This window comes from Odocoileus virginianus, chromosome 14, assembly GCF_023699985.2.
Source record: "Odocoileus virginianus isolate 20LAN1187 ecotype Illinois chromosome 14, Ovbor_1.2, whole genome shotgun sequence".
NCBI lineage: Eukaryota > Metazoa > Chordata > Mammalia > Artiodactyla > Cervidae > Odocoileus > Odocoileus virginianus.
The window spans coordinates 36,642,159-36,669,832 of record NC_069687.1 but is presented as its reverse complement, the minus strand read 5'-3'; the positions used below and the strand labels follow the sequence as shown (position 1 = coordinate 36,669,832).

General features: G+C 37.9%; 1 protein-coding gene across 2 annotated transcripts; it reads right to left on the bottom strand.

Annotated features, from left to right (window-relative positions):
* Positions 1-3,121: 3,121 nt before the first annotated feature.
* RIMOC1 (RAB7A interacting MON1-CCZ1 complex subunit 1) lies at positions 3,122-26,336 on the bottom strand. Of its 2 annotated transcripts, XM_020906842.2 has the most exons (7): positions 26,046-26,336; positions 22,811-22,917; positions 20,679-20,822; positions 19,363-19,494; positions 13,154-13,268; positions 7,733-8,015; positions 3,122-6,967 (listed from the first exon to the last, which is right to left on the bottom strand). In XM_020906842.2, coding segments are annotated over exons 1-7 (882 nt in total). In that variant the 5' UTR covers positions 26,146-26,336; the 3' UTR covers positions 3,122-6,966. The 2 variants fall into 2 exon arrangements, with proteins under 2 accessions (XP_020762501.2, XP_020762502.2); XM_020906843.2 differs by having other exon boundaries at positions 3,122-8,015; positions 26,046-26,335.
* Positions 26,337-27,674: the final 1,338 nt, after the last annotated feature.

The following is a 27,674-nucleotide window of genomic DNA, read 5'->3' as shown; positions in this document are numbered from 1 at the left end:
AAGGAGCAAACGTCTTTTAATTTCATGGCTGCAGTCACCATCTGCAGTGATTTAGGAGCCCCCCAAAATAAAGTCTCTATTTCCATTGTTTCCCCATCTATTTCCCATGAAGAGATGGGGCCAGATGCCATGATCTTCATTTTCTGAATATTGAGTTTCAAGCCAGCTTTTTCACTCTCCTTTCACTGTTATCAAGAGGCTCTTTAGTTCTTTGCTTTCTATAAGGGTGATGTCATCTGCTTATCAGAGGTTATTAATATTTCTTCTGACAATTTTGATTCCAGCTTGTGCTTCCTCCAGCCTGGCATTTTGCATGATGTATTCTGCATGTAAGTTAAATAAGCAGGGTGACAGTATACAGCCTTGACATACTCCTCTCCCGATTTGGAACTGTCTGTTGTTACATATCCAGTTCTAACTGTTGCTTCTTGGCCTGCAAACAGATTTCTCAGGAGGCAGGTAGGGTGAATCAACATAAATTGGAAGTGGTCAAATAGGAGATGACAAGAGTGAACATCGAAATTTTAGGAATCAGTGAACTAAAATGGACTGCATTGGGTGAATTTAACTCAGATGACCATTATATCTACTACTGTGGGCAAGAATCCCTTAGAAGAAATGGTGTAGCCCACAGTTAACAAAAGAGTCCAAAATGCAGTCCTTGGATGCAGTCTCAAAAACGACAGAATGATCTCTGTTTGTTTCTAAGGAACACCATTCATTATCACAGTAATCCAAGTCTATGCCCCAACCAGTAACGCTGAAGAAGCTGAAGTTGAACAGTTCTATGAAGACCTATACAACCTTCTACAACTAACACTCCAAAAAGATGTTCTTTTCATTATAGGGGGCTGGAATGCAAAAGTAGGAAGTCAAGAGATAACTGGAGTAACTGGCAAATTTGGCCTTTGAAAACAAAATGAAGCAGGTCAAAGGTTAAGAGTTTTGCTAAGAGAACGCACTGGTCATAGCAAACCCCCTCTTTCAAACAACACAAGAGAAGACTCTACAGATGGACATCACCAGATGGTTAATACCAAATACAGATTGATTATATTCTTCACAACAAAAGATGGAGATCTATACAGTCAGCAAAAACAAGACCAGGAGCTGACTGTAGCTCAGATCATGAACTCCTTATTGCCAAACTTAGCCTTACATTGAAGAAAGTAGGGAAAACCACTAAACCATCCATGTATGACCTAAATCAAACCCCTTATGATTATACAGTGTAAGTGACAAATAGATTCAAGGGATTAGACCTGACAGAGTGCCTGAAGAACTTGGACAGAGGTTCGTAACACTGAAAGGAGGCAGTGATCACAGATGTTTGTGACCCTGAAAGGAGGCAGTGATCAAGACCATCCCAAAGAAAAAGAAATCCAAAAAGGCAAAATGGTTGTCTGAGGAGGCCTTACAAACAGCTGAGAAAAGAAGAAAAGCTAAAGGCAAAGGAGAAAATGAAAGATACACCTATTTGAATGCAGAGTTCCAAATAATTAGTAAGGAGAGATAAGAAAGCCTTCCTCAGTGATCAATGCAAAGAAATAGAGGAAAACAACAGAATGGGAAAGATTAGAGATCTCTTCAAGAAAATTAAGAGATACTGAGGGAACATTTCATGCAAAGATGGGCACAATAAAGGACAGAAATGCTGTGAACCGAACAGAAGCAGAAGATATTAAGAAGAGGTGGCAAGAATACACAGAAGAAAGATACAAAAAAAGATCTTCATGACCCAGATAACCATGATGATGTGATTACTCACCTAGAGCCAGACATCCTGGAATGCGAAGTCAAGTGGGCCTTAGGAAGCATCACTACCAGCAAAGCTAACGGAGGTGATGGAATTCCAGCTGAGCTATTTCAAATCCTAAAAGATGATGCTGTGAAAGTGCTGCACTCAATATGCCAACAAATTTGGGAAACTCAACAGTGGCCACAGGGCTGGAAAAGGTCAGTTTTCATTCCAATCCCAAAGAAAGGCAATGCCAAATGTTGAAACTACTGCATAATTGTACTCATCTCACACACTAGCAAAGTAATGCTCAAAATTCTCCAAGCCAGGTTTCAACAGTACGTGAATCATGAACTTCCAGATGTTCAAGCTGGATTCAGAAAAGTCAGAGGAGCCAGAGATCAAATTGTCAACATCCATTGGATCATCAAAAAAGCAAGAGTTCCAGAAAAACATCTACTTCTGCTTTATTGAATAAGCACTTCGAATATTAACTCATTTTTTTCTTCCAACCTGTGAAGTAGGTACCATTATTATTCCTGTGTTAAACAACAGAATGCTAAGGCACAAAAAGGTTAAATATTTATATGGTGTCACACAGCTAAGAAACAAGAGAGCTGGGGTTAATCAAGCCTCTGACTCTAGAACCCATATTCCTAACCACTAAACTACTCTGTCTGAAGGTTATCAGGACCAGAATAATACTGTCAATACATTATCAAACCAAACTTGAGTCCATTGCCTATATGCATGAAAGTCAATCTACTGACACCCCGATTGTGAAGGATAGTGCACCATCTATTGCAGACACTAAAGAAGGAGCATGCATAGCTAGTGCTCAAAAGAAGACTCCCAGATTTCCTGACGGCTTTCAGATAAAGTTTTTTAAAGACAGAGTAAGGGAGAGAGTTGCAGAGTACCTGATCAGCCTGTGGACATTCTTCTGATTGGCTGGTGGCAGTCAACAGCAACAACCTACTGGTTCATATCTTCTTCCACATGGTGCGAGTTTGAGTATTTGCAAAACAGCTCGAAGGATATGGTTTATAACATTACCTATAACCCTTGAGAAGGAACTAAAGGTCCTTGACTTTGTTTAATGGCTAAATCATTATTTTGTCTTGTTTGACTATTTTCCTTTGTTTCTGCATTTTCTCACTTCTCTGATTAAATTTATATTTTGAACTTGGGGAAGGCCTGCGAAGCTGAAGTTCTTATATGAAGAGGCAGGTAGAGGGCATAGTGGGCAGAGGGAGCAAAATGTCTCAGAAAGGCCCCATAAGGTTGTGCCTGGTTATAAACACTAAATTAAGATGATAAAAGTTTCCATTCTAATACAATACCCAGATATAAAAGAAAACAAAGAACAAAACAAAAAACATATATGGGATTATGGTTTTATTGTTTCTTAAAAATTTTATATGCTCCAAAACACTTTACTTGGAAATTTTCACTAGAAGTAGGAAAACAAACAAAAAACAGTAAGGTACAGCAGCACAAATACCTAATGCATACTTTAATTGTGGATACATTAAATGTATGTTAATGTAATACTTTCATAACATGATAGCTCATACTGTGTTAAAAAAAAAAATAATACAATAAAGTGATGCTAGAGAACTACGGAATCCTGTACTCTGTGCAGAAGGGATATCCTTATGGGAGCCAGAAAAGGAGCCCTAGAAGGTGAAGTGAGAAAAGTGACAAGCGATCTACAACTAGTGTTTTCAGCAAGCTGCGAGTTTATAAAAAATGGCATTAAAAAGGATCTAAGGAAGTCTTTAGAGACCATACCCCCTTACATTACAGAATTTCCAGTGGAATTGTAAAGGCAAGAAGGGAAATTATATCGTGGGGTTTCAGCCATGACTCTCACCTCACTCTACTGAACATGAAATAAGAGAAAGTCTTCTGTCATGATGTGCACTTTAATCAGTATCAAGCAATTCATAGTAGCCAGAAACCCTATAAATGCAGCAAAGCAGACAAGCCTTTAACTAAGTCTCAAAGCCTAGTTAACATGGGAAAATTCATCCTGGAAAAGAACCATACAAATTTAAGGATTATGAAAATTACTTTAACAGAGTTAAAGTTTTAGTAACCCATCAAGGAGTTCAAAATGGAGAGGAACTCGAAGTGTAATAAATTCTATAAGGCCTTTAGGTTATCACTTACCCATTAGTAAGGGCCACACTGGAGAGAAACCCTTTAAATGTGATCAAAATGAAAAGTTCTTAGGAAGTGATTCATTCTTTAATCCAGCATCAAAACTTTCAAAAAAGAAATTTTATGAATACACTGAATATGAAATGGCACATTTGATGGTGTTTAAACAGAGGGGAGACACAAATGAAGTAGATAGGTGCTTGGAGGTGTCTTCCTCATCACCCTAAATAAAACAGCACCCTTCTGAAGAGTCATACTAGCCTCATACCCTGCTTTATTATTCATAGCAATCATCACTGACCACACTGTATTTTTACTTCTTAAAATGTATTAACTTCTTCCACTAGAATATAAACTCTGATGTTTTACAAAGCTATATTCTCAGTGCTTAAGGATAAAACTTAGAATGTAGTAGGCACGTGTTGATAAGTGAATTATAATACTTTGATCAATGAATTATAGTACCTTCCTTATGTGGAATATTTGGTACTTTGAAGTTAATCCATTCTAAATGTAACAGAATTCACTTAGCAGACTTTAACATATAAAAACGTACTGTTCATTGCTTCGTGATACATCACAGTAAAAAGCATTGTACTGTTATGATCTACACATTATTCTTCAATTGTGCGGGGGATGAAAAAGTTGTACAAAAAGCACCCCAACAGTACCCTCATTAGTGTATCAACCAGTGAGAGACCCAAAAGGACTGTTTCAAAAGGGTCATGAAGACAAAATGGAGTCCCTAGCTTCTGAAGACAAAATTCTCTTTTTTCCTCTGGTTCTAAATCTAAACAATACTTTACTCCTCTGAGGAATAATTCCTTCTTGGCCTTGTCAACCACTGGTACAGAGGAAATGGCAGTTTGGAGTCAGATATCAAAAACCCTTTTGTGGCAGAGAATCATGTCTCTTATTAATTCAAAAAGCATTACCAAGGGCCTACCATTCATTAAGCACTACGCATAAATTTTCAAAACATGGAATTTGTCAACTTTTAAGAAAAATGACTATAAAGCAATATAAGCAGTGTGATAACATGGGAGGGGAAGATTCAGGGAGTGGAAATGAAGAAACTAGTTAACTTTGACTGAAAAGGGCTAGAAAAAGTCTTACAGGAACAATATCACTGGGGCTGAGGCCTAAAGGAAAATACTTCCTTGGCCACAAAGAAGGGCAATGCATCCCAGTGAGAAGTAATAAGAATAACAAAGGAGAAAAACACATAGCACATTAGAAAAGGAACTGGTACACTTGTGACTGATTGTGATGCTCCAAAAGGGGTGGAGTGAGGATGGATAGTCTGTGATTTAAATCTTCATGCTTAGAAAGCATAAAGGCGTTTTCACAGCAAAACTTGTTAAAGACTAAATTAAATAAAAGTCTTCTTAGCTGTGTGAGAATAAAAATAAGAGACAGAGAGAGATTCTCCACTTGTCCCAAGAGGTTCTATCAGAACATGAATCAAAAAGGAGCCTAAGGAACACTGGACTAGAATATGATCACACAAGAAGAGCTGCAGAGATGAGACTGGCAAGGTAGGCAGAAGAAAGCAGATTACAACATTCTGTGTTGCCCTGCTTTGTGGAAGATCGAAAAAAAAAGAAAACATGAACTGGAAAAGATTGTAGATGAAAGATGAAGATTAGTTGTGTGTGAGCACGTTAAATTTAAAATTACTGTGGTATGTCTAAGTGAAGATATTTAACAGCAATTAAAAAGAAGGTTTAGAGAGCACAAGTTGGGATTCAAAGTGCAGGTTAGGGAGTCAGCCGAAGATTACAGGTGGCAGAAGCCATGGTTATGAATAACACCACAAAGAAGTACAGCTGATCCCTGAACAATGAGGGGATTAGGGATGAATCCTCCTGGCAGTAAAAAATCACAATATAACTTACAGTCAGCCATCCACACTGCGACTCCTCCATATCTGAGGATATGACCAACTGCTGATTGTATAAAAGTGTAGTATTAACTACTGAAAAAAAAATGTATAAGCAGTGCCATGTAGTTCAAAGTTCAAACTTGCATTGCTCAAGGGTCAACGGTATTTAGAATAAGTATAAAAGAAAAAAAAGGAGAAAGGTAGGAAGGAAATAGGGGAGAAGGAGGAAAAAGAGAAAAAGGACAGTACTTTGGGAAACAGCAATACCTACAGGGCACAGACAGAAAAAAAGAGAAGCCCTGGGAGAAAGGAAGAAGTTGGCAGAAAGGAAAGGTGGGAAAATTGGGTCTTCAACATGAAGCAGGAGACCTATTTTCCTCAAAAAAGCGGGAAAATAAATAGAGCAAAGGAGGGAAACAGAGGCTGACCTCCTCATAGTCTCTATTTCTGTTAAGAGAGGACTAAGAGCCATGTGCTAGGGGAGGAGACAAATGGCCAGAGAAAAGTGATGAGGCAAGTCAGAGGTATGCGTGAGTCACAGTGGGAAATGGACAGATAAATGGCTTATGCTGAGGGCTCCTCTAACCTTGAAGGTGAGATACTTAGAGTGACTTCTCTTTGAAGGGCTACAGGAACTTCACACAGAATTCAGCACCCCAGAAAAGGGGGAATGATAGGATTAATTCAATATGGAGAGAAGGCTTAAAGAATGATTAGGCTGAAGGACAAGGGGAAGATGGGATCTGAAGGGACTGTAGAGAGCTCTTCATGTGGTGTCACAGAAAACCAAGGCTGGACAGGGAAGGAAGAAAACTCTCCAAGGGGCTGATGGTGAGGAGAAAAGAGAATAGTAAGAGGAGGCTCTGAAGAAGCAAAAGAGATAGGAAGGAAGTAAGAGAGAGAGAAAAATCAACAAAAATGAGGAAGTAAAAAGTTGGAAAGATGAAAAATGTCATTAGTTACCGAAATTGAAGATTTCAGAAACAGAAACTCAGGATGGTGATATTCAGTGGCCATGGGAGTTAAGTTCCTGGAATGTGATGAAGTCAATGGCCCAGAGATTGAGGATACTGGCAAGGTATCAGACAGGTCATCCCTAGACGACAACAGGAACTGAGGTAGACAGAAAGACTGTCAGTGAGATACCAGGCTGGGCTCTCGGCCTTTAACACTCACCCCTACAATCAAAGACAGAAAATATTAAAATTTCAGAATGTATGAAAAGATGTGCCCTAAGACACATGACTAATGGCAGACTAACCTAATGGTTTTATCTTCATTATTTGTTTAATAAATCATGCATATTCTTTTAAACAAAAGAAGAAAAATAATTTTAAAATTTTTATAAAATGCCTAACAGACTAAAAATTTTAAATGCCATTAGTAGCATGTAGTGAAACAAAAATTCTTCTGTGGAGTCTTTCATTATTTATCTTACTCTGGAAATGGTACATGGATACAAGTCACAATTTTTCATTTTGCCAATTTTTAAATACACCCATAGCATATATCCAAAGCAAAGAGGTGACTTGATTTTAATCTCTGAAGTGTAGCAAACTTCAAGAGAGGGAGACTAAAAAAATATAAAAACAGTCAAAATGTTCAATTTTATGTTATGTATATTGTACCACAATAAAAAAAATCTAAATAACAAAAATCTTTACAGAGATAAATTGGATTCCTTCTTAATATTAGTCACAGGTATCTGTAGTTCAGGCTGAGTTAGAATAATGTAAATGCCATTTCAGAAATTAAAGAATCATTCCTTCACAGGTTTAAGAATACATAGTGAAAGACAGTAATGGCATTTAAAAAAGGGTAACCATGCTGGCTATCTTTATGTAGTATAATGTTCTTAAATTCAGTATCAATGTCTTCTTTTCTGGAATTTTCATTCCTGAGTCTTTTTGTTTTTCTGTTTGAAAAGGACTATAAGAACTTACTAGTTAGTGTGATGCTGAAAGAAGTTTAAAATTTGTTTTGCATTTGTTGTATTCCATTCTTGTTCTTTCAGGGGTCCTTCGCATACAAATACATACTTTTTCAAAATTTTCTCTCCTACTTCTCGGAAATCCAAGGGTTCTTTGTGTGCAGCGTAGCTTGCTCCAGAAACGCCAGTATCCATTTCGTGATTTTCTGGCTGTTGATCTGCACAATGCTTCAATCCCCAATAACACATTTCTCCACTGTACATCATAGCCAGCAAATGAATGTCACTAAATATTCCTAGGAAAGTCATTTAAGTTGAGATTAGAATATAAAAACTTTAAAAGAAACCCTAATGATTAAGATTCTAATAAAATCCTTTTTATATCATTAAGCATTTTTCCTTCTCATTTTACAGCTATACTTTAAAAAGCCAAATATCACTTAATACAATCCTCATTTCATTGACACTTCCATCTCTACTTTATCTATAAAAGAAGTCCAACCCCACCCTCACCAAAAAATTATTTTTAAAGAATCATTTAGGTTCGTGTATTCACCGTTCTGGGATTATCTTTAGGATCTGTTTGAAAATCTAACCATTGATTTAAATGGAACCTCTCCCAGAAACATGCATTCCATATTCCAAATACTACTCAGAGATTCCCTCGATCCCATTCATGAACAGAGCTTTTATTTAGGGGGTATACTCAAGGATCAGTAATACAGTTCCTATATTTCCACAGTAGTGTACAGATACAATCCTGCATAATCATGTCCCTTAGAGGCCATATAATTTGAAATAACTAAAGATGTTAAATTGTATCCAAGATGCTTCATGTTCTCAGGAAAAAGGAATACACTGCAGGATTTTCATCAAAAGTTGAAAGCATGCTTATTATAGAAGAAGGCAATTATATAATTAAACATTTATGACACACAGAGTTTATTAATTTGATATTAAAAAAACCTAGAATAGTAAAGATATGTGGATAAATGATCAACTTTGTACAACTCACCAAAGCTCTTTTAAACCTCAGTTTGCAAAACTCAGGATTCCACATGCCCTACTTATTTCATGGAATTTTAACGAGCTTTTCTTCTGAGATTTTTTTCTCTTTTAGCTATGAAGAAATGAAGTGAAAAGAAAAGATTATGGGTAATATGCCTTGTACTTATTGTTTTGTACATATTACCCATAATCATTTCTTTTTCATTTCATTTCTTCATAGTTAAAAGATCAAAATCTTCAGAGAAAAAGCTAGAATAGTATTAGATGTTATTCAGAACGTAAAAAGAAACAGACCTAGAATCTGAGAGGATCTAGATAAAAATCACTAACTTTGTACAACTCATCAAAGCTCTTTAGGCCCCAGTTTGCAAAAATCAAGATTCCACATGCCCTCCTTAATTCTGTGAAGTTTTCTTAAGGAATAGTTGGCAGGGTTTCCCCCACCCCCAATTAATGATTTTCACTCCAGAATTATATTTCATATTAGATAGGGCATTTCACCGAATGCATTCTCATTTTTGTAATCTTACACCCTAATTATTCCTAAAAAGACTGGTAAAGTAAGGAGATAGGAGCAAAATCGAATGAAAGGTTGAACTTTTAAGCAGACTAGATCTTTAGAAGGAAGAGCTAAAGTAAGTCCCACAAAGTAAGGCCACATGGGAAAGATGAGAAGTGTTTGCTTAAGGGAGATCTGGCATCCAGTTTACACCCAACTCTAAGCTAGCCTCATTCTTTATACTAACAAGGAGTGATGGATAAGAAAGGTACACAGATATCCTATAGGAAGGCATCTCTGAGGAATGAAAGAACTATACTAAATATACTACAGAGTGGTTTTCAAACTTTACTAGAATTACCTGGAGGACATGCTGAAATGCTGGTTGCTGGATTCCCACCTCCAAAACTTGCAGATTCAGGTATGGGATTGTATCTATGAACCTGCATTTTTAACAAAGACTTAGGATCTACGGTAAGACTGCTGGTCCATAAACTATGCTAAACTAATGTTTCAAAATACCAAGGGAAAAGATAAACAACATAAAAAATATTCTTCCTCGCTCCCTACTCTCTCAAGGAATCTATTACTCTCTAGTTACACAGTTTTTGGTGCTGTAAATTTTCTGATATTTTTTTGCTAAGGTTCAGCATGGTTTTCAGTAAAATACTTCACTATGTACTGTTCATATGCTTAGTGAACATATATGTGAGAGTAGGGGATGAAGGGAGGGAGAGGACGAATAATCCATGAAGTAAGAGTGATGACAGAGACTTTTATGGTAATAAAAAAATTAAAAAAAAACAAAAATGTGGCCAGACTGGCATTTCTAGAAGCAGTGATGTCTAAATCTGACTGCATGATAATTACAGGAGGTAATAAAAATAGATTCCTGGACTCCAGATATTGAATCAGAACCTTCAGGTGATACACAGAAATCAGTATTTTTAACAAGCTACCCAGGCAATGAGTGATCTCAATTCAGAGCTCCTCCTTCAAAAGATCTGAAATCCAAATCCGGTTCTGGGCTAAGCAATGAGCCAAAGACTGCCAGGACGGGAAGCTCTTAGTGGCATGAAAAGGGCATAAACCAAGGATGCACACAGCTGAACAGTCCTTTAACCTATTAAACTCCAGGGTTATAGTGACAAGGCTATTTTTATAAGGGCCCACAGAATAATGTAACACAGAAATGAAATAAAAAGGTTTACTGACTACATTACTTGATAATTTCTAAAAGCAAAAAATTTAGTGCATACAGGTAATGAACAAAAGACAAAATGATTATCTCACCTTCTAAAAAGACATAAAAATCATTGAAAGCATACATTGCTTTGAGTTTTATCCAAAATCAGGCAAACTATCATTAAGATCTGGCCACAAAAGTTTTGATGATTCTTAAAGAACTTTTCACTCTAATTAGCATTAAGAACTATTCTGGGGCTTCCCTGGTGGCTCAGTGGTAAAGAATTTACCTGCCAATGCAGGAGACACAGGTTTGATCCCTGATCTGGGAAGATCCCACATGCTGCAGAGCAACTCAAGTCTGTGTGCCACAACTACTGAGCCTGCGCTCTAGAACCCACGGGCCCCGACTACTGAAGCCCGCGTGCCCTAGAGCCCTGCTCCACAACAACAAAAGCCATCCTAATGAGAACCTGTGCATTGCAACTAGAGAGTAGCCCCCGTTCACAGCAACTAGAGAATAGCCTGTGCAGCAACGAAGACACAGCACAGCCAAAAATAGAAAAAATAATAATTATTCCAAATTATGCTTTCTATACTGGCTAACAAAATTTAAAAAGAAAAACAACTTAGAACCACTCCACCAGGGTCTTAAGAGTAATTTAGCCTATGAAAAGTAGGCTTCCTGATTACTAGTATACATCTCAAGGAATCAAGTAGGGAAGAACAAACTGCTTTAGTTGAGAGCAAGCCAACACCAAGAGGACTGACTCCTGTGGCAAAACTGCCAGGGAGCTATCTTGCTTTATTGTTTCCTGGAAAAAGAGACCCTATCTGTGCCTTTGATTCCACTGTTGAAGAAGCAATGGAAGGTAGAGGCAAATGTAATCAGTTATAATTCAAAAGAAGACCAGTATCACAAGGATAGTGATAAAAAACATTCCAGGCCATGAGAATATATAACTTTATGACTAGAAATGGGAGAATAAGGGAAATATTGTGCCTTTTTCTTTGAGTTTGCTGCCGCTGCTAAGTCGCTTCAGTTGTGTCCAACTCTGTGCGACCCCAAAGATAGCAGCCCACCAGGCTCCCCTGTCCCTGGGATTCTCCGGGCAAGAACACTGGAGTGGGTTGCCATTTCCTTCTCCAATGGATGAAAAGTGAAAGTGAAGTCGCTCAGCCGTGTCCGACTCTCAGCGACCCCATGGACTGTAGCCTACCAGGCTCTTCCGTCCATGGGACTTTCAGGCAAGAGTATTGGAGTTTAAATAAGCTTTAATGTCCATCTCTGCTTTTTCTTCCATGAGGGTGAGGAAATTTTAGAAAGCTCATTTCCAATGCAGCTAATCAATTCACTAGTTACCTGGAATAAATACTTCTCACGAATAAATCAAAACACATTTGTCAAAACATCATGTTTGTCAAAACATCATGCTGACTGAAGGAGCACTTTATATCCACAACAAGTTTTTTAAGGACAAGCCATTTGCCTAAATAAACTGAAGGGAAACTTTTGGACACCAGTAGCCAGTCATATATGTTAATGACACTTAATTCACGGTGTGCTTTTTTTTTTCCATGCCAATGTTTTCTAATAGAAAGGAAAAGTATACAGCAGTTAACAAAGAAGAATTAAAACATCCTTATAAAATTAAAACACAGAGTCTTCCCTAAGAAGTTTTCTTCTTCCCCATGTTTGATTTTTCCCATCAAAATTTCCCCAGAATTTCACATGAAGCATAAAAGAAAGTTTACATATATAATCTAACATGTTTTGCCAGCTATGTGACCTTACCAGGCTAATCAGGACCTCGGTTCTTTCATCTGTGAAGAGACACTAAAAATAAATGGTTCTTCCCTCTCAAACCTCAGTCTAAAACCCAAATGATGCTCTACTTCCAGTTCCTAACATTTTTAAGTGCACAGATGTTTAGGACAGAAACCAGCAGGTACCATACAACATGCACTCTTTCCTTCTTTCTTAGTCAAGACATTTACTAGGGATGGCAAGGTATAATGTAAAGGGCAATACATCCCAGATTTCCTTGTAGCTATATGATGCTCTGTGATTAAATTCTGGCCAGTGAAATGTTGGCAGAAGTGTTCTCAGTGTTGTAACAAGCTTCTAAGAAGGCTGTAAGACCTGGCTGAAAGAAATTTCTTTTTGCCACTCCTAGAGACTGAAAGGTAGCTAAAACAGAAGGAGCTCCAGCAGCATCTTGAGATACTGAAAATAGAAGCAATGTCCTCAACAGGGATGCCTGTTGCACAACTCTGGCAAATACTGTTCATATGAATTCTATAAAGCACGTCCCTCTGAAGCCACAGGGCTCTACTTCAAAAGATGATAGGGGAAAAAGATAGGAATTTGATGCCATGAAGCCACCATAACCAGCTATGGACCTTTTTTAAGTGAAAAAGCAGTAAATTTATTCTTGTTTTGAAGTTACTTCTAGTCCCTGTTACAAGAAGCCAAACCTAGAGCCTGATCAAGGCTGGGTAGGGATGCAAAGAAAGTAAAAGCAACATGATAAATTAATTTCTTTAAACTATTAAACAGAAATTAGCAGTACTTTTATGTATTACATGAGAAGACTTTCAATTTTTAAAAGAGCCTTTTATTATTATTTCATCTGTAATGTAAACCTTGAAATTTACTTAAATCAGTTAAATCTAAGAAACATTTAAAAATATTAAAATGCTCTGAAACACTGAGAAAACTGAAAAAAGAAATCATATTACCTTCACTTAGCAATTTAGCTGTGTCTAGGTCTTGGAAAGAAACTCCTTCATTTAACTGGATGGGACACCGAAAATTCAGCATCTGTAGTAAGTAACTGATTCCATCAACAAGGTACTAAATGAAAGTCAAAAACAAAGAATCCAGGTTATTAAATGCAGAGCTACAGAAACTTCAAATGTTAATATTTTTACTCAGGAGAATACTTGCTAATAGCTATTACTAGATATGTCTTCTGGTTATTACATTACAATGCTGTAAGGACCCACTACCTTGAAATTTTTTAAAGGGTATTTTAAAGTATAACCCTCCAATTAGTAAAAGGGTATGGGGAGAAAAACCTTCAAGGATCACAGCGTTGTTGTGGTGAAGGGCCTTTTGTAACTCATGAACCATGCTGTGCAGGGCCATACAAAATGATGGGTCATAATGAAGAGGTTTGACAAAATGTGGTCTACTGGAGGAGGAAATGGCAGCCCACACCAGTATTCTTGACTTAAGAACCCTATGAACAGTATAAAAAGGCAAAAAGATGTGACACTGGAAGACAAGACCCCAAGGTTAAAAGGTGTCTAACATGCTACTGGGCAGAGGGCAATTACTAATAACCCCAGAAAGAATGAAAGAGCTGGGCCAAAGCAGAAATGATGCCAGTAGTGGATGTCTCTGCTGATGAAAGTATAGTGCGAAGCTATAAAGAACAAAATTGCATAGGAACTTGGAAAGTAAGGTCCACAAATCAAGTAAATTGGAGGTAGTCAAGCAGGAGGTGGCAAGACTGAACACCAACATCTTAGGAATCAGTGAACTAAAATGGACAGCAATGGGCAGATTCAATTCAGGTGACCATTGTATCTACCACTGTGGGCACAAACTCCTTAGATGCAATGGAACAGCCCTCACAGAGTCCAAAATGCAGTACTTGGGTGCAACTTCAAAAATGACAGAATGATCTTGGTTCCCTTCCAAGGCAAAACATTCAACATTCACAGTAATCCCAGTGTACGCTCCAACCACTGATGCCAAAGAAGCTGAAGTTGAATGGTTCTATGATGACCTACAAGACCTTCTAGAATTATCACCAAAAAAAAAAAAAGATGTCCTTTCTATCACAAGGGACTGGAATGCAAAGTAGGAAGTCAAGAGATACTCAGAATAACAGGCAAGTTTGGCCTTGGAGTACAAAATGAAGCAAGGCAAAAGCTAACAGAATTCTGTCAAGAAAACATGCTGGCCATAGCAAACACCCTTTTCCAACAACATGGGAGGCAACTCTACACATGGACATCACCATCACCAGATGGTCAATACCAATATTAGACTGATTATGTTCTTCGCAGCTGAAGATGGAAAGCTGTATACAGTCATCAAAAATAAGACCTGGAGCCGACTGTGGCTCCAATCATGAGTTACTTATTGCAAAATTCAAGCTTAAATTGAAGAAAGTAGGGAAAACCACTAGACCATTCAAGCATGACCTAATCAAATCCCTAATGATTATATACAGTGGAGGTGACAAACAGATTCAAGGGATTAGATCTGATAGACAGAATGCCTGAAGAACTATGGACAGAAGTTCATACATTATACAGGAGGCAGTGACCAACACCATCCCAGAGAAAAAGAAATGGAAGAAGACAAAGAGATTGTCTGAGGAGGTTTTAGAAATTGCTGTGAAAAGAAGAAAAGTGAAAGGCAAGGGAAAAAGGAAAATATATACCCAACTGAATGCTGAATTCCAAAAAGAGCAGGGAGAGATAAGGCAGCCTTCTTAAGTGAAAAATGCAAAGAAATAGAGGAAAAAACAGAACGGGAAAGATTAGAGATATCGTCAAGAAAATGAGAGATATCCAGGAAACATTTCATGCAAGGATGGGCATAAGGGACAGAAACGGTAAAAACCTAACAGAAGCAGAAGAGATTAAGAAGAGGTGGCAAGAATACACAGAACTATACAAAAAGGTCTTAATGATCCAGATAACCATGATGGTGTGATCACTCACCTAAAGCCAGACATCCTGGAGTGTGAAGTCAAGTGGCCCTCAGGAAGCATTACTATGGACAAAGCTAGTAAAGGTGATGGAATTCCAGCAGAGCTATTTCAAATCCTAAAGATGGTGCTGTGAAAGTACTATACTCAATATGCCAGCAAATTTGGAAAATTCAGCAGTGGCCACAGGACTGGAAAAGATCAGTTTTCATTTCAATCCCAAAGAGCAGCAATGCCAAATAATGTTTCAACAACTGCAAAATTACACTCATTTTATGCGCTATTTTAACAAGGCTATGCTCAAAATCCTTCAAGCTAGGCTTCAGCAGTACCTGAACCAAGAACTTTCTGATGTACAAGCTGGGTTTAGAAAAGGCAAAGAAACCAGAGACTAATCTGCCATCAATTTGCTAGATCATGAAGAAAGCAAAGGAGTTCCAGAAAAACATCTACTTCTGCTTCATTGACTACATGAAAGTCTTTTTGTGGATCACAACAAACTGTGGAAAATTCTGAAAGATATGGGAATACCAGGCCACCTTACCTGCCTCCTGAGAAACCTGTATGCAGGTCAGGAAGCAACAGTTAGAACCTTACATGGAACAACTGACTGGTTCAAAATAGGAAAAGGAGTATGTCAAGGCTGTTTATTGTCACCTGCTTATTTAACTTGCATGTAGAGTACATGTACATCATGTGAAACGCCAGACTAGATGAAGTTCAAGCTGAACTTAAGATAGCCAGGAGAAGTTATCAACAACTTCAGACATGCAGATCATACCACCTCTAATGGCAGAAAGCGAAGAGGAACTAAAAAGCCTCTTTTTTTTTTTTTAAATTTTTATTAGTTGGAGGCTAATTACTTTACATCATTACAGTAGTTTTTGTTATACATTGCTATGAATCAGCCATGGATTTACATGTACTCCCCATCCCAGTCCCCCCTCCCACCTCCCTCTCCACCCGATCCCTCTGGGTCTTCCCAGTGCACCAGGCCAGAGCACTTGTCTCATGTACCCAACCTGAGCTGGTTATCCGTTTCACCCTAGATAATATACATGTTTCAATGCTGTTCTCCTGAAACATCCCACCCTCGCCTTCTCCCAGAGTCCAAAAGTCTGTTCCATACATCTGAGTCTCTTTTTCTGTTTTGCATATAGGGTTATCGTTACCATCTTTCTAAAGTCCATATATATGTGTTAGTATACTGTAATGGTCTTTATCTTTCTGGCTTACTTCGCTCTGTATAATGGGCTCCAGTTTCATCCATCTCATTAGAACTGATTCAAATGAATTCTTTTTAATGGCTGAGTAATATTCCATGGTGTATATGTACCACAGCTTCCTCATCCATTCGTCTGCTGATGGGCATCTGGGTTGCTTCCATGTCCTGTTTATTATAAACAGTGCTGCGATGAACATTGGGGTCATGTGTCTCTTTCGGATCTGGTTTCCTTGGTGTGTATGCCCAGAAGTGGGATTGCTGGGTCATATGGCAGTTCTATTTCCAGCTTTTTAAGAAATCTCCACACTGTTTTCCATAGTGGCTGTACTAATTTGCATTCCCACCAACAGTGTAAGAGGGTTCCCTTTTCTCCACACCCTCTCCAGCATTTATTGCTTGTAGACTTTTGGATAGCAGCCATCCTGACTGGCGTATAATGGTACCTCATTGTGGTTTTGATTTGCATTTCTCTGATAATGAGTGATGTTGAGCATCTTTTCATGTGTTTGTTAGCCATCTGTATGTCTTCCTTGGAGAAATGTCTGTTTAGTTCTTTGGCCCATTTTTTGATTGGGTCATTTATTTTTCTGGAGTTGAGCTGCAGGAGTTGCTTGTATATTTTTGAGATTAATCCTTTGTCTGTTGCTTCGTTTGCTATTATTTTCTCCCAATCTGAGGGCTGTCTTTTCACCTTGCTTATAGTTTCCTTTGTTGTGCAAAAGCTTTTAAGTTTCATTAGGTACCATTTGTTTATTTTTGCTTTTATTTCTGAAATTCTGGGATGTGGGTCATAGAGGATCCTGCTGTGATTTATGTCAGAGAGTGTTTTGCCTATGTTCTCCTCTAGGAGTTTGATAGTTTCTGGTCTTACATTTAGATCTTTAATCCATTCTGAGTTTATTTTTGTGTATGGTGTTAGAAAGTGTTCTAGTTTCATTCTTTTACAGGTGGTTGACCAGTTTTCCCAGCACCACTTGTTAAAGAGGTTATCTTTTTTCCATTGTATATCCTTGCCTCCTTTGTCGAAGATAAGGTGACCATAGGTTCGTGGACTTATCTCTGGGCTTTCTATTCTGTTCCATTGATGTATATTTCTGTCTTTGTGCCAGTACCATACTGTCTTGATGACTGTGGCTTTGTAGTAGAGTCTGAAGTCAGGCAGATTGATTCCTCCAGTTCCATTCTTCTTTCTCAGGATTACTTTGGCTATTCGAGGCTTTTTGTATTTCCATACAAATTGTGAAATTATTTGTTCTAGTTCTGTGAAAAATACCGTTGGTAGTTTGATAGGGATTACATTGAATCTATAGATTACTTTGGGTAGTATAGCCATTTTGACAATATTGATTCTTCCAATCCATGAACATGGTATATTTCTCCATCTGTTTGTGTCCTCTTTGATTTCTTTCATCAGTGTTTTATAGTTTTCTATGTATAGGTCTTTTGTTTCTTTAGGTAGATATACTCCTAAGTATTTTATTCTTTTTGTTGCAATGGTGAATGGTATTGTTTCCTTAATTTCTCTTTCTGTTTTCTCATTGTTAGTGTATAGGAATGCAAGTAAAAAGCCTCTTAATGAAGGTGAAAGAAGAGAGTGAAAAAGCTGGCTTGAAACTCAGCACTAAAAAAATACCAAGATCATGGCATCTGGTCCCATCATTTCATTCCAAATAGAATGTAAAATAGTGAACACAATGACAGATTTTATTTTCTTGAGCTCCAGAATCACTGCAGACAGTGACTGCAGCCATGAAATTAAAAGATGTCTGCTTCTGTAAGGAAACCTATGGCAAAGCTAGACAGTGTAGTAAAAAGCAGATATCACTTAGCTGATAAAAGTCCATATAGTCAAAGCTATAGTTTTTCTGTAAGTCATGTATGAATGTGAGAGTTGGACCATAAAGAAGGCTTAATGTCAAAGAATTGATGCTGTTGAGCTATGGTGCTGGCAAAGACTCTTGAGAATCCCTTGGACTGCAAGATCAAACCAGTCAATCTTAAAGGAAATCAACTCTGAATATTCACTGGAAGGACTTATGCTGAAGCTGAAATGCCAATACTTTGGCCATGTGATGGTCAACTCACTGGAAAGACCCTGATACTGTGAAAGACTAAAGGCAACAAGAGAGGATCAGATAGCACCACCAACTCAATGGACATGAATATGAGCAAACTTTGGGAGATAGTGGAGGATAGAAGGATAGAGAAGGATAGAGAAGAACCTCACATGCTACATTCCACGGGTTGCATAGTCAGACACAACTTAGGGGCTGAACAACAAGGGAAAAAATCACTAACCAAGAACACATGATTTAATAACATACTTGTCAAAAGTGTCATCAGAGAAAGAAATCAATAAAGATAATAAAGATGTGTTCAATAACAACTTGTTAAAAATATGGATACACTTACTATAATTTGGAAATACTATAATCAAATTTTTACATCTGAAACTGTGACATCTCATTTGCAGGCCCACATAAACTGTGTACAACCAACCCAAGATAGGAAGGATCCATAGTGATACAAATATTAAGACAGGATCTTTGCATTTACTGATTTGGTCAGAAGAATCAGGAAAAATCAGAGAGCCACAATTTTCTAAGAGCAGGGTCATGTGGAATCTTTAGGAGTGATCTGCTGATAGAAAGAGGCTCACTACCAAGTTTGTTTTCTTCAGGCCAAAAAATATGCTTAGAAATTAATACAGATCATCTGTCTTATATTTTAAAAAATAAAAATCTGGGACTTATAAAAAAAAGTGTAAAACTTCCCAGTTTACAAGGGATTTTCACATGTTATTTTATGGTTTTTCTTTTCCACATTATTTAATCTTCACAGTACTTCCAATTTAAGATTATACAGCTGATAAGTACAGGCCTGGAATGAAAACCCAGACCCTTTGATTCCTTGGTTCTTAATCCTATATTAAAGATAGATTTTAGAAACATTTAAATGTCAACAATCAAATATATATGAGGAATTTGCCTTTTTACCTTTTTAAGTAAGCTAGATTTTCTTGTGAGCCATTCTCTCCTTTTGGTCAGAGAATGACAATACATATAGAGTAGGGCTCCTCGCCTCCAGGAGAGACATTCCAGGAGTTCATCTCCAAGCAAACTGCAGTGCTAAAATACAACAAAGACTCAGTTAAAAAGAGAAACTTCATGTCTGTAAAAATAAAAATTAAATTTCAAAAAATTGAGAAATTAAAAATATTCATTTCATAAAATCTGCCCTTTACTTAGCAACCTACACAGGAATGACTTACTTTGAATCAATTAGAAATATAGACATCTACTGCTACATAAAAATTAAAATAGCTACTCCAATTTACAAATATTTCTAGATAACTGATATTCAAGTGTTTTAGTAACTAAATCCTTTAATGTATTTCAAATGTTAGTATTCCATAGTCTGATGGAAAAAATAAGTTTTCAGAAATATATACATGTTACCTGACACATTTTCTACTACTATGAAATTAAAATAATGAAAAGATATATACAAAAATAAATTAATGAATCAAACTTTTATTATGTGGTATCATTTAAAACTTGGGATTATTTATTTCCACAGTTAGCATTCCCTGATAAAACAGAGAGCAACAAAGATATCTCAGTAGAGACAGCCAGCAGATAGTTGAAGATGAGAAATTATTTGCCTGAATGAATGGATTTCTCTGCTGATCCATGGGTTTAGAGTAGTCAGGGCTAGATACAAAAATCTTGGAAATCACTGAAATAGAGACAGCAGTAAAAAGCATGTGGACAAGTTGTCAAACAAAGACAAAATAGAACTATTAGAGGATTAAGGAGATATTCTTGGGGAGTGCCTATGTTTCCAGAATGGGAGAGAGGTGAGATGCTTAGAAAGAGAAAGAGATGAAGAGATGAAGAGAAGCATGCAAGGCCTTCAGGAATACTATGATCCTTGGAAAGAAAGCAAATGTCCAAGAGGAAGAGGACTGTGAAAGAACCAGAGATGTGGTCATTAAGATTACAAGGAATCTTCAAGAAAACATAGCATCTGCAAAAGTAAAGGGAGTAGAAAGAGCAAATGTGCATCTTTAGAAAATGCCTATGCACGGTGCAAAACTTCATCATAGAAAATGTTCTGAAATATATTTATAAAAATGGATACTTTAGTTTTGACATCAGTCTGAAACGTTCAACTCTCATATAGCCCTCCTTCAGTCAATTTAAAACAGAGGCAAAGACACATTTAAGAAGGAAAAAAACACAGATCCTAAAGGGTAGTCTAGCAGGAATTAGCAGCATTCCACCATAATTCACAGTTGTGCAAAACTTACTTTTGGATGCATATTATTTTCTTTAACCAAAATTTCTGGTTCTGAAAGAAAATTGATCAACTCTTTTACTTTCTGTGAAGAATCTTCAGGAAAATCTTCATCTACTAGCTTGTTCTCCTCAAAATATGTCATGTCCAAAATAGCCTGAAGTAAGAGAGAAAAAAGTATAATATAAAAGATTTGAATTAGAATGAATAACTCTTACAGTTTAATCTTACATATATTCTTTGCAACCCCATGAACTGCAGGCTCCTCTGTCCATGGGGTTTTTCAGGCAAGAGCACTGGAGTGGGTTGTCATTTCCTTCTCCAGGGGATCTTCCCAGGGATTGAACCTGTATCTCCTGCATTGCGGGTGGATTGTTTACCTGCTGAGCCATCAGGGAAATCCCAGTAGTCCTAGCTGTAAATATAATCTAAGACGAATTTACAGTGAACTTCGTAAGATTGAACTAAATACTGATTTAAGATAATCCAGCTTTCCTCAAAAAATAAAATGGATATTTATGTTTTAATTCAGGTAAGTTAATCATATACAATTATAAAAAGTTTTTTATATTCTTTATTATTTGCATATATTACTTTCTGAACATTTTCTAAATGCCTGCCATTATCAAGAAAAGGTCACTACCTCCAGTTTTGTACACTGAATCTTCAAAGGATTACCTGTTTCCCCAAATGAAGAGCCAGCACTTTCAAACTACTCAATCCTTTGTCTCTGTTTAACCTACTTGACAAAGACTAAGGAAACTGAGTTCTGCTATTAGTTCTATTTAACCAACCAAAGACAAGTCATATTTTACTTCTTTTTTAAAGCCTCAGTTTCTTCATTGACAAATTGTCTTTTAAAGTCCCTGGCCTTGGAGAATAAAATGAATTAACATATGTAAATCACTTAGAACATGACCCAGCACACAGCACTACTTAAGTGACAGGTGCTCTTGTGTTAGAAGGCCTAAGCCAGGAAGGGAGGAAGGGAGAGATCATCATCCTAAGGAAAAGGACCTGTTGATTCAGAACCACAAGTAAGCTCCAGAAAGGTTTGAGGAATTTTAATTATATCTTTAATTCTTTTACCTTATTCCCAGAAATAAGTTAAAATGTCTACAGAAAGAAGTAAGATAAATAGGGAACCTTCTGAAGGGAAAGAAAGAAAGTGAAGCAAATTTCTCCTGAGCTGCAACAGCTCTCTGGGGTTTGTGGGTATTTGTCAGAGGTTCATTCAACCACATCTGAAGGCAGAAACTATCTCTATGTATCTCCTAACAGAAAGCAGTGTCAGGCAGCTAAGCGCTATGAATGTGTGTTTTGGAAAGTCGACTAAGTTTACTCTTATTTCCTATAAGTGTTATTTCCTATAACAACTTCATCTTTATTATCCCCTGGCAATCAAGTAAGGGCATATGAAGCACTCTTTCAACTATAAAGTGCTATATAAATGATAGCTACTATAATAAAACTATGTTTTTTTTTCAGGTTTTGCTTTTTTGTTGTGCTGCACAAATGCAGGATCTTAGTTCCTTCATGGAACTCCATCAGGGTGAAGCCTATGCCCTCTGCAGTGGAAGAACGGAGTATTAACCACTACATTGCCAGGGAAGTCTCTCAAAATTATGTTTATTAATGTGAACTTGCCTCAGCAGTTTGAGAAAACCTAGAAAACAGACCTTGTCCATAGAGAAGTCTGAATTTGAAAGAAAAGAAAGAAGAAGGGAGAACAGTTTTCTGTTCTTATGGACTTGTATAACAAAAGCAAAGGTAGTAAAGCGAACAATCCAAAGGAAAGCTAAATTTCAGGGAAAAAAAAAATAACCAGAGGCCTTATAGAAACCTCTATTCCCTCTGACTAACCTTTCAGAGCTTGGAAATTGTACATATGAGTATTTTGCTTAATTATCTAAACAGGAAGCAATATTGTTATCTGTAAGACTTTTTCCCTCAGTTTATAATCCACACATCCAATAAACTTTACTTCTTTGCAAACTGCCTCACAGTTTCAAGTTTATATGCCTTATACATAGTTTTTTGAACAAAAACATTATAAATAAAGAACATTAAACCTAAATTTTGGAGTCAACTCTTTTAAGTAAGAACCTGCCTCCACAATATGTCAGAAACAATCTGATTCAGTACCTGTGTGTAAAGTTCTAGAAGATTTGATGGGGTTGAACATTCTTTGTCTTCACCACACTGAAATTTCAATTTTTCTAGAGCTGCAGAGGCGCGAATTAAAAAGTGATCTATAAGAGATAAAAATATGATTACTTCACCTAGTTTCAGGTGTCTTTTAAAGAAAAAAAAAGCTACATATCTAAAATGATAAAATTAATACAACATAGTAATATTTTTTCTAAAACATGAAGTATATCATAATGCCTAACTCTACTTAAATTTATCATGGAAATTTTTCCTTAAAAGCTGGACTTAAAACTTTCTAGGTTCAGTTGCCATTTCTTAAGCACAACCTGTACTTTCATAATGTTTATTTTATGATGCTGACATACTCAAAACGTTTAAGCATTAAATTTAAAACTTTTATTGGAAGAGTACAAATAATATACATAAATCTACAGAAAGGACTTCCACTAAAAGCTTGTAATTTCATACATACATTCTGCGAAGGAAAAAGACTGACTAAACCAAATGCCTCATAAAATGTAAGTGCTGTTAGTTATAAACTTATAACTTTGTAATTATATTTATGTATTTATGTATACAAATAGCTGTTGTAAGTAAAATTACACAATATACCTGAGTAGTTTATTTCTTGAAAACCTAGAAATCAAAACTTGGACAAAATTAAGTATTTCTGATATACCCTCTAAAGGAACTCGTCCTCACTTCCCCTCTACATTGTCTAATTCATTCCTTTTTTCTTTTGCTTCTACACTTTCACCTTTTCTTATGAATTTTTCCTCCCTAACCTACAAATTGTCCATACCAAGGTGCTATCCACCCTTCTGCATCCTGGGTTGTAAAAGAACCCCTGGAGGAGGGCATGGCAACCCATTCCAGTATTCTTGCCTGGGGAATCCCCATGGACAGAGGAGCCTGGTGGGCTACAGTCCAAAGAGCTGCAAAGCGTTGAACACTGAGCAACGACGCACACACACACATCATCAAAAAAAAAATCAAGACACTTAGATCCTTGAGATTGCCCCTCTGTAGCTCTCTCCTCAAATATATAACCTTTTCCCCTTACTGGTAAACGGACAATGTAGGACCTGGTGAGGGTCCATCTGATCCAGCCTCAGCACCTACACAGGCAGGTAAGAAGATCAGTGTTGGAACAAAAGCATCACCAGTTTAAGCTGCATCTGGCAGTAATACGACAACCTTAAACTTTCCCTGGTAAGGCCGAACCTGTATCTAGACCAGATTCTGAAAGCTTTAAGGTCCAGTGTTCACCTAAATCGAAAACTACTTCTTCAGCACTGCCCTCCTATCTCTCCTCAGCCCAGAAGTATCAACCAGACAGCTCAGGAAAAAAAGATTCTACTGTGAACTGAAATGGTTTGGAACATGACACTCCTCAGGAGCTTCTTTAAACAATGAGTTGATATTTTCTGCTTAATTTGAAGGATTATTTTAAATGTAAAGACCTACACTGAGTTCATCAAACCATTGCTAAAGGAGCATTTCACATGAACTCATGACATAATTAGAGAAGTGGAGGGATAATGGCTCACCGTTTTAGAAAATTTTTATGAAACGTAGAATTTTTCCTAACCATTCAGTCAACATAGTGACTGACAAGGCAAAGGTAAGAGATTCTAACATAGTCCTCAGAAAAGGTCCCTCTAATGGTATATTTCCACTTCGTAAACACATTGTGCTTGTACAGTGAGAAATAAATGAACAAAAATTGACCAGTAGTAGGAAAGTATTCTTACATGGACTAATGTCTGGCTGTATCTGATCAAATTCAAAAACTTCAGGAAGTATCAGTTCCTACAACCTAATAGAAATATCACAAAAGAACAAATTTTTACTGTGTATTATTTTTGTTGTATTGGAAAATACAAGTTCAAATACATGGAACTATGTTTTAGTTAAACTTCATAAAATCAAATCTTGCTAGTAATACTGAACAATTCATAACGTGGACCACTATTATTGCAATTACAGTACATTTCAGAACTTTAAAGCCTCCAAACAAGAATATATTACTTTTCAGCCCTCACTCTAGACTGGGTTAAAGTATTCTTCCATTGGAAAATGAGAATGGCTTTTGGGTTTATTGGTAAGTGAATAGCATACACTCTTTCATCTCTTCAAGACTGGTTCTAACGGAGCTGGAGTGGGGTGGAAATCACTGAATAGTTTATTTAGAAGTAACTTAGATACACTTCCAGACAACAGCTACTGGAATAGCTACTACTGTCCATGAACTAAAATTATTCATGTGATTCACTTACCACAAACCAAAAAAGGAAACAACTTCAGGGTAGTCTTGTGGATTTTAAACAACAGACCCCTAAGAAAAGAAAATCCAGCAAATAGTCTTGTATGGAACTAGAGCCATTTTATCATGGACCTTATTTAATAAATTCACCAACTATTCAATCGCTTGGGAAAACGTTCCACTACTATTTACCCATGACTCCGAAGACAACAAGACAGCCCACAAATTTTTTTTAAACTTTCTATCTGTAAGTAAAGGTGCAAAACTCGCTAAGAAAGAATGTAGAAACCTATAGGCAGCTGGTAAGTAATGAAAAAGAGTAAACGTCGAGGTGATTCTCTGTGTCAGTTTTTCCAAAGGAAACCGCCTAGATATTTAAAAAAAAAAAAAGTGTCCTAGTACTGACAGGGCCCTTGTGACAACTCAGGTGATGAAGGTGAGAGAATCGTTTTAATTATACCAATGTAAATCTCTTCTGTAGACTACTGTTTACAGTTGAGTTTATAGACTCCAAAACACAACACAGAAATTTACAACGTAATGAACTATTATACACGCCAAGCTATCTTTACGACATGCAAAACTATCATTACTTATTTGCGTACCACCATCCAACTTCAACCACTCATTTAAACTTCCCTGTGTACTTTCATCCAGATCTCGCCCTTTTGCCAGTCGCCACCGAGACAGTTAAAGACAAGAAGCACTGATTTGCCTGAGATTTCAGCGGTTTTCGCGGGTTATGAAAAGCCTGGTCCGGAAGTAAACACCTATGCCTTAAAGCGATGTGAGCTGCTGGAAGTAGACAAGAGACCGCCCAGCTAGGGCCAGAAGCGCAACACCTCCGGTAGTTCTGGCCTGGAATCCACAGACTACAGGCCGCAGCCTCAGCCCCTATGGCCGTCGAGAGCCAGCTCCAAACAACCGCCCGCCTGCCCGCCTCCCTCTTCTCGGCTCCCTCACCATCTTCGCCGGCGGCTTCGCTAAGTTGTTGTATGTGGGCCTGAGCCAGGTCTCCGAGTTCCTCCACTCGCCTCACCACACTGGAGCTTGCGGCCGCCATGGCCACAACGGGCGGGCGCGCCCAGTCACGTGACCGCGCCGGCCCACGGTCACCTGATCCCCCGGTGCGGGCGGGGCTGCTTGGGGCGGAGCTCTCTTGGTTGGTAGGAGGGGACCCAAGTTCCGAGAAAGGGCTGGCTCAGGCCCGCAAAGGTTGTTCCGGGTTATCCTCTTCCTCCAGGACTTCTCCTTCCACAGCCCTGAGTAGGCATTTTGAGGACGGGCGTGACGTCAGGACACGCCTCCCTCCCGCCCCACTTCTAAACCAATAGAGAGCCGCCGGCTCTGTCTTCCGCGCTGATCCAATGAAAAGCCAGCTCACTCCGCCCGGGTCTGGCTGGAGAGCGTAGCTGCAGCACTACATCGCTTTGTAAGACATCCCTGGTGCTTCAGAGGTTAAGGCGTCTGCTTATAACCCGGGAGACCCCGGTTCAATCCCTGCGTCGGGAAGCTCCTCTGGAGAAGGAAATAGCAACCCACTCCAGTGTTTTTGCTTGGAAAATCCAATGGATGGAGAAGGCTGCTTTGGGGTCCCAAAGAGTCGGACACTACTGAGTGACTTCACTTCTTCAACAGAGCAGACATTAACCTCTGAAAATAGGGCTGTCTGGTTTTGGTTGTCTAAAATACGGAAAGCCCGACTGGCTCTTCTGGAGCACATCCAAATCTCTGAGAGGTTATTGTGGGTCTGTTTGGGCTTGCCTGGTGTCTCAATGGTAAAGAACCTGCGTGCAATGGAGGAGACAGGGATTAGAACCATGGGACCTCTAAAGTCCAGTGGAAATTCCCCGTCTATATGGTTGAGTGTTTCTAAAGTTGAATTTTAGCAGTTGGGTTTGCTTTATTTTTGGTCTGCTTTGTCTAGCTCACATTTAACATTCATCTCGTCCCAGTGTACAAAAATTTTGCATTTACAAAAATTTCTATTGCCACATTTGTCTAGACCCTCCCTTAAAGAGGGTCTAAAAAACGTCATGTGCAAAGTTCTTCTCAACTGTGAGTTTCAAAGCACTGAGAAGTCTAACTTCCATTGTCCATTCCCTATTTTCTTGCCTCTGATCAAACAAACCTTTAATTCATCTTTTTCATTTTTTGATTTGACACAGTGTATCTTGAATAATCTCCATCCTATCTTCTGTCTTATGGAAGTTAGTTTTTTATTTAATAAGGGATACTAAAAATAGGTGCCAACTAAAAATTGTCACTTGTCATCTGTTGCCATTTTATAAGAATGAAGTCACTAGCCATTGTTGTCACTGACCTTCAACACACCCTGAAAGGAGTTCAGGGCAGAGATCAGAAATGAGGCATGCTGTGCTCTGGGAAAAACTGGCAGAACAGGCCTTTGTATGGTTATTTTCAGGAGAAGATTTTGTGAGCCCAATTCCTTGTATCTTCTCATGCCTGGAAAACCACTAAAGGCTTTAACGGAAACATCTGTTCCTCATGACTAACATCAAACCTTTGCAAAAATGTGTGCCTGATTGCAAGTATCCCCCTTCACTAAAACCATGTATATACTGACAGGTC